The 8,217-nt window shown below is 48.2% G+C and overlaps 1 protein-coding gene across 1 annotated transcript in view; it reads right to left on the bottom strand.

Moving 5' to 3' along the window:
* LOC116850194 (autophagy-related protein 16-1) overlaps positions 1-8,217 on the bottom strand; it is a 510,030-nt gene that overhangs the window by 32,597 nt on the left and 469,216 nt on the right. The window contains exon 10 of the mRNA XM_032828179.1: positions 7,120-7,240. Coding sequence (XP_032684070.1) covers positions 7,120-7,240 — 121 coding nt within the window. The remainder of the gene's footprint in view (positions 1-7,119; positions 7,241-8,217) is intronic.

Genomic DNA, 8,217 nt, shown 5'->3' with positions numbered 1-8,217 from the left:
CTCTCTCTCTCTCTCTCTCTCTCTCTCTCTCTCTCTCTCTCTCTCTCTCTCTCTCCTTCTCTCTACTCTACTCTACTCTACCTTCTCGTCTGTATGTTACATATAAGTCCGGGATTTTTGCAACACGTCGCGCGCAAGACGTATCCTTACCCGCACAATACAGTCCTTTATGTACTCTTCCTTGAACTCGAATGTATTATTCACGTAAGTGCATTATACATATGTGCTATTAACGTGCATCTATCCTTCAAACGAGGCATAAAGGATTACCGGCTTTGCGCGGTAAGCCTTCTTCAAGCGCCAGCCGTGATAAGAGCTTTCGGGATGTTAATTTGCTCGTGCTCTCGTACTCTTCTTCGCATTAGTATGTATTTCATATTAATGCAATGTATTTACCTGATTTATGTGTATGCACGATATATTTAAATATAATCGTCCAAAGATGCTGCAGGGAGCGCCGCGTCTCGCAAGTTTACCGAGCCATTTCCCGTTTACGTAACTCCTCTCTCAGCCACCCTGAGACGTCGATTCCTCTCGGCGGGAATTTCACGGAGCCCGACCTCTTTCCCTTTGATTCTGACATTAAGTATTTCAGTAGCTACGTTCGCACACGCCCGTCACACGTCTCCTGCCAGAAAGAACCAATTTCCACATCTATGTACAACCGTTATCGAGGCTTGGGAGACGTGATTTGCGTACGTCGCGAATACAAACGGCGGCGGTTAATTGCTCAGGGCGCGGAGCAATTAGAGTAGCCATGTGCGCGTCTCTCTCTCTCTCTCTCTCTCTAGCCGATGTGCGTTGTAAAGATCAGTCTGTCCGTGACACACGATTGTGTCCGGCCGACCGACCGACCGACCGACCGACCGACCGACCGACCAAATGGGAGCGCGTTCACGAGACCGCGCGCAGCGTGGCGGCGACGTGCATAATAGCGCGATAGAAAACAGCTGATCCACTTTAAGCGGCCTTTTTGTCTTAAAGCGTCCGCGGTAAACAATAATTCACGCTTAAACGCCCTTTCAGCGCCGCTTTCCCATTGTGCGGTGGTGGCCGTGTTCGGAGATTTATTTGCGCGAAACTTTTGTACAAGCCACCCCGCCCCGCCGGTCTTCCTTGATAGCGCGGTTTTCGCTATTTTGCTGTAGGACCACGGCTGACAACAAAGGCCGCCGCGAGGCTAAAACGGATGTCCTCGGAGTACCTGTGTGTATCCACGCAGGTATCCGCGTAGCCGCGACGTGCGCACAATTAACTTGGACTCACGGCTACCGCCGTGACCCAGCGCCAGAGAGACGACAGCTATAAATTACGCGACGAAGTTAAGCCACAGGTTAATTACGCTCCGCGCCCGCGCCCCGTTGTTGTTATCCACGAAAGGGCGGCAGGGGGCAGCGAAAAAGGACGAGACAAATTCTTGCTCACCGCCGAGCGCGAGTGCGTTCGTCGCGGAAAATAGTGAATGCATTTGCATTTATGCGGCAAGTTCGACGGCCGGGTGCGCGAACTCGCAGCTGCGACGACGACGGCGACGACGACTCGCGATGGGCGCGACTTCTTACGGTAATCATCCTTCCTTCTCCTCCCCCGGCTACCATTCCCGACGTTGTAGTATCACTTCTACGGTTGACTTGATTTAAGGAGCTACACTCTTCGAGATTGCGCCCTTCGCGACTCTCGCGAGAAGGATGGTTCGGCGCGATTCCCTCTCTCTCTCTCTCTCTCTCTCTCTCTCTCTCTCCCCGGGTCGTAAGAAACTTCGCACTCCACGCTTTCGGTCTTAACTTAATATGAGAGACGTATAATTCTCGAACGCATTTGTCAAGGGCGACTCGGCAGCGCCGTTAACTCATTTCACTTGCAATTGTATTATGCAACAATCCTGTACTTGTGCATTAACAAACACTGCGAATAGTCTCGCTCGCTCCACACGTGGTCCGTGTTGGCAGAGATACGAGAATTTTGTACAGATGAAAAATACTAATAACAGTTATCGAGGTGAACGAAAGTCACCGGTGAGCGTACATTTGAGCGTGCAAACGAGTCGCTTTCGATATGACAAACATTTCGCCCCGCGACCGATAACTCGAGGGTTTACTGTAACAATCGCGCCACTTATTCACCATTTAATTCGTGTCGGCGGGCACGTTTCCCGTGCAGGGTACTCGTTTCGAGGACTTGCAATAAAACTAAATCGCGACAACGGTGCTACCGTGTCATCGGTGGCGTGCGTTAGACGTTTCCGCGAGTGAGCTCACTCGTCGAAACGCGCACCCGCTGGCTAATTATTTATTTATCGGCGCGAACGAGCAGTCATCTGCAAATCGGCTGGAAACTCTTGCTCACGACATTTCCACGCGAATAATATTGCATGCTTTCACACACAAACACGATATTTCACGCAAGAGTCCGTCGTCATCGAGAGCGGTTCAAAGCGTGTGTTTATCACGTGTCTTACAAGTAGCGCAACCAGTCAACGAGCCTTGTCGGTGGTAACCTCGTTTTCCTCATTAATTACATCCCAGCCAGATAATAACGACGTTCCTCCGACGAGACGAGGCGCGGCGGAGCGGGCGATTTATCGGAATTCCGCGAACACTCGTAGGTCGGCTGCGCGAGGGCTCGCGCGGATTATTATTCCGTGCGGCGAGCGGACCGCACGGTAACTAAAGGCCAAGGTTTAAGGCGAAGCCGGACTTGGCAAATTAATACTATCCGTCTGTGTGCCGTCGTGTTAAGCAGTCCCCGCAGCTTTGTATCCTTTGTCAATACGACTCCGGCGGCGGTGGCCGTCGCCGTCGCCGCAGGACTCAATAGCGTTCTCTCTGTTGACCGAAGTGTAAATCGATATCTCGGCCCGTTCTTCAGATAGCGCGCCGTTTCACGAGATTAGTCCGGCGCCGGGGTCGAATGTAAATCCCGAATATATTTGCGGCAAATGAGATTCTCTCTCTCTCTCTCTCTCTCTCTCTCTGGAGCGGGCGCCCGATCGCTCTTGCGTGCGCGGCTTGTTCAATCTATTTTTTCGTGCCACTTAAAGCCCCTACCATTTCGGAGGACATCGCCGCCGCTGCCAGGCCGCGGATCTCTCCTGCGGCTCCACCTCGAGAACGGCCACTTTCATCCGGCTGTAAATTATCACTTTTGCCCCCCTCCCCCTCCCCCGGCTCCCCGGTCTGCGGCGCTTATCTCGCGCGCCGGCCGAAAGTGTCGCTGAAAGATTCCTCTATTTTACGGACGAGCGAACCGCGAAAGTGATACGTCGAAGCGACGTGGCGGTTTACGTGGACACATGGCGAAGCGCGACGAACACCGCTTTTCTTCGGTTTGACAATCAGATCTCTGTCTGTGAAGACTAACTCCTTCAATTGCACTTCGTACCCATCAAAAACATGAAATTGAGGCATTATAAATTCAAAGCAAGCTTCCCCACTGATTTCTAACATAATGTCCATTTTTATGCAAACACAGAAATCGATGTTCTTCGCATACTTTGAATACTTTGTACAAGTGTTCTTAATTCTAGAAACGATAGGTCTGTTCTTTTTAGCTGAACTGTCTGAACTGGTGCAATAAGTTAAAGTGAGACAAGTATATTTTATTTTACTCTAACTTGCATCAGTCTGTACCAGTTCAGGCAGTTCAGCTAAAAAGAACGGGCTTTACATCTCACGTAAGGCACGCAGTGACTGCGGCGACGGCCTTGCTCCTTTTCACAGTTTAGACCACGTAGTTGCCGCAATCAGATACTGTCCACTTGACGTTGCAAATGCTTCAAAGTGCCGTGTAGACTAATCACAATCGTTTTTTACGCGCTCCAAAGTGTTTGTAATTTCAAACATTATATATAAAAGAGAAGGAGAGAGAGAATGAAGCTTAATCTACAATGTGTTCTTTGTTTCCTGTTTCTTTCTCTTTTCTGACTCAAACCTTAAAGTCTGATCTACAATATGCTCTTTGCTTCCTGCTTCTTTCTCTTTATCTCTTTCTGACTCAAACCTTAAACTTTAAGCCAGAAAAAGGCAGAAGACAAGAAACAGAATGCAAAGAGCATATTGTAGATCAGGCTTAAGTTTTAAGCCAGCAAAAGACAGAGAACAAGAAACGTGAAGCAAAAAGCACATGGTAGATTAAGTTTAAGTGTCGCGCGGAGACTAAGAGTGAGCCCAAACCTGATGTTGATGCCGCGGTTTTAAACGACTATAACTCGTGAACGAATCGATATACATTCTGTCAAGAAAGTACCGGGAATTGTTAAATAAAACACACATATTTCATTTATTCATCAAAATTTATTGGGTCGCCTTCAAAGTAGGCTCCATTTGAAGCAACGCACGTATGCCATCATTTTTTCCAATCTTCGAAACATTTCTTATAGGCGCTTTCCGGGATGGCCTTCAGTTCACGCGCCGATTTTTGTTTGATGGCTTCAATCGACTCAAAACGGGTACCCCGGAGCGGCAATTTCAGTTTTGGGAAGAGGAAGAAGTCACACGGTGCCAAATCTGGTGAATACGGTGGTTGTTCAAGTACATTTGTTGAGTTTTTAGCGAGAAAATCAGTCACAACCGTAGCTCGGTGAGACGGCGCATTCAGGTCTTTTGGAACGAGTCTTGCGGTGACGCGTCTCATGCCCAAATTATCGACCAAAATCGAACGAACCGACTCATGGGACATGTTAAGTTCGTGTGCTACCTCTCTTAAGCTGGAATGACAAGTTTTCGAGTACAATTTCTTTCACTTTTTCGATGTTATCTTCGGTCAAACTTGTCGACGGGTGTCCAGAACGAGGCAAGTCTTCGACGACTTCTCGACTCTCCTTGAAGACTTTATATCACTCATATGCACGGGTTTTTGATAGTGCTGAATCACCATAAGCCTTCTGCAACATCTTCAATGCATCAGCACACGAAATTTCGTTCGCAACACAAAATTTGAGACAAATTCTTTGTTCAATATTTTCACTTATTGTAAAAATCGGCACGCACTACTGACATCGACTGGCTTAACCAGCTGTTAACACACTGGTTGACAGATTCCACTCTAACTTGGCATCATAATTAAGGACAGTTGTACCAACCTGGGAAAAAAATTTTTATACCTTCGACTAGCGCGAGCAGTTTAAATCGACAATTCCCGATACTTTTTTGACAGAATGTAGAGACATGAAACAAAAACCAACTTCTTTAGTGCGCGTTTCCACATATGGCTGTGCCGCTCTTTCATTGCCCACTTGTAAAAATCGAGTGTCGTGATCGATTGAAGCACGGCAAGTACGTTCACGCGAGCAACACGCGACCTCTCTCATTCGCGATCGCATCGCTCCTATCTTCATTACGTCAATGACGAGATTAATATTATTACTGTATCAGTAATAATAAAAGGATCAAAGTAAAAGGATAAGTATCGTGGTTATTTGCAAAATAGCGGAGCACTGTCTTTTTCTTCAATTTCATCAGCTCTTTCGGTACCGTCATTATTCGCGGTCGAATGCGGCAGTTGTTTGCGCGAAATTAGATCACGTCGTATGAACTTTCCTAGTACAAAAGGGACTTGATTCTAAAAGGGGCCGACCTAGTAGACGTGAATGCATGCATGTATCCCGGAGAGTGTAATTCCCACGTCATCTGTATTCGGGCTGGCAAGCAGCTCGCGTCGGACGATAAATTCGAGGAAAGTAAACGGCTGATACGTTTCATTTTCTTTAAGCATCAATTAATAGCGCAGCTTTCGTTAACGACTGATTAATGACGTGACGAAGGGGAGTCTGAGTGATACCACCGTCTTATACCATCTTGTCTTGGGTAAAGTCACGTCTTAGTTTAAGAGCTAATTAACGTGATACTCTTTCCCGTGAGTAACAGATCCAAATCCCCTTTATCGCTTCCGACGTATCATTCGTTGGATCGCATAAATCCATCTTTGTTATCGTAGAGATTCGCGCGTCTCTCCTCGCGCATCTCGCAGCTGTTCCACTCGCGAAGAATCGTTCAAGCTGGAAGGCCGGCTTGCTCACAGTCAATCTGTAAACTTTTTCCTCCCTCCTTTTTTATCTTTAGGTACACTCATTCGAGCATTAAGCCTCCCTCCGAAATCCATCCTATTACGCGAAGGGATCATCTGTTTAAAAGCGTCAATATCCCGAGATAAAGAGTTCTCTCTCTCTCTCTCCCTCTCTCTCTCTCTCTCTCTATGCCGATGAAGGCCTCAAGGACGGAAAGACGAGTTAGGGGAAGAATCTGTTCTTTCACGACGGAATCTTATCGGCTTAATTAACCTTACGTAACGACAACGAAGCAACGCGACCGTTCGCGCTACAACCGAAAGGGCGGATTCTTATTCAATCTCTCGCGGCGAGTCGTCGTTGATGCCGACGTAACTCTGTAGAAACCAACCGAGCGACGAACGAACGAACGAAACGGGCCGGGCCAGGCATTATGACCGTCATATTTCGCGTGGTGGCCCATTGTGCGGCCGCGTACGACGCGCAACAGAATATACATATGAATGACCATGCAGATTCGCCGTTTGTTTTATTATCTTGGAACGCCCGTAAGTGTATTTGCATTATGCAACGACTAATAGGGGTAATGGGCGACGTGATTACCGCTAGCGCCGCGCATTACTCTCGGCCCATGCAGCGAGCGGACGAGCGAGCGCGCGCTCGCCTCTGTTACGAGTCGGAACGAATGTACCGCGTTAACATTATGTGCCCGGCGATATGTCAGTCGCAAGGAACCGCTACTTATTTTCTTTCGCTCGTCTTGCGAGTATTTATTCCCGTTGCGCGCGTTATCCCCGCGGTCGCCCGCGGATTTCGGGATTACGGGATCGGACACCTCGCGACTTCGCGGCGGACAGCAGCGCGGACGAGACGATTTTCCGCGAGTGAAGGGCCTTTGATTAAGGTTATCACACGCTATTTCGTTGGAAGTCGGAGCGAAACTCTTTGTCCATGATTCTTATCCACGATCAGAGGAACGAAGTCTCGGAATATTCCGTGTAAGACGCGTTAATTTTTCAACGATCTCATGTACCGCGCGGTCATATCCGCGGAAACGTCGTCGAGGGATGAGTTCGATTCTCGACTCGTTAATCGACAGAATAACATGCACTTACATGCTTTGCTGCGCAGGTCCCAGATTTTTAGGGTGCGATCATAACTCCCGGTAACTACTTTTGATGGCTCGCCAAGAAACTTCGCCGCCATCACCTTTGCGCAGTGGCCCGTGAGCGTGTGCTGAAACAGAAATACAAAGATTCGTTCACGTGAGCCGCTATCTAAAGCGCGCCGTGCGCACATACGGGTGCACGTGCAACACGACTCGCCGAGTGAAATCCGAAATTTTCAATTTCGGCGTTGGTGTAAGAATTCCACGTCTCGCGACATCGGCTTTATTTTACTCGCGTACACACACGTTACAAACACACACACACACACACACGCGCGCGTGCGCTAATGTCAATCGCACCACATGGTTGTGGCGGATGAGATAAATGTTAAGCCCAATTACACTCCGTCCATCTATCCGCGAGAAGCAAAGTTATAACACAAGACGCTCAAAACGCATTAATCCCGTCGCGAGTTTAGCCGGCTGTAAACTATTTTGTTTAAATACAATTTGGCAGCGCCGGGAGTCATCGGCGCTTTGCGACTCGGAGACTCGTGAACTTTAAACAGGGACTTGTTAGATCGAGCACCGGCTTTCATAAGTTGATTTTCTCTCCTCTGCCTTCGAGTTCAACTCTACTCCGAGCATCGACGTGTTCGAAATGAGAAATGAATGTAGCTGTGCAAGGGGCGGAAACAGAGCGACGGTATAAAGCGTGCGTTTCCAGCGGAACGGTACGTCATCCTTTAACGGTAACAAGAAAAGAGTTCGATTTCATTATTACCTTCATATTGAGCCGAACAAGAAAACTCGATCGGCACCGCAGTTGCTTTTATATTCCCCGATATCCGCTCGTGAGCATTTGGACGCGACGTGAATTTATCAAAAAATTACATCGCCGGGACTTACGCGCGCACGGTCATACGATCGTCGCATTTGTGTGAGCGTAATGCAAACATTACGCCTGAAAATATTGCCAGATGGCGGTGGGGGAGGATATTTGTTGTCGCTGACACGATGTCAGCGACAGTTATTCCGTCTCTGTCTCTCTCTCCACCTCTCTTTCTCTCTCTCTCTCTCTCTCTCTCTCTCTCTCTCTCTCTCT

This window comes from Odontomachus brunneus, unplaced genomic scaffold, assembly GCF_010583005.1.
Source record: "Odontomachus brunneus isolate Ranch 3 - 2012 unplaced genomic scaffold, Obru_v1 Obru_scaffold_136, whole genome shotgun sequence".
Taxonomy (NCBI): Eukaryota; Metazoa; Arthropoda; class Insecta; order Hymenoptera; family Formicidae; genus Odontomachus; species Odontomachus brunneus.
The sequence above is the reverse complement of the archived record's forward strand: the minus strand, read 5'-3'. Positions and strand labels throughout refer to the sequence as shown.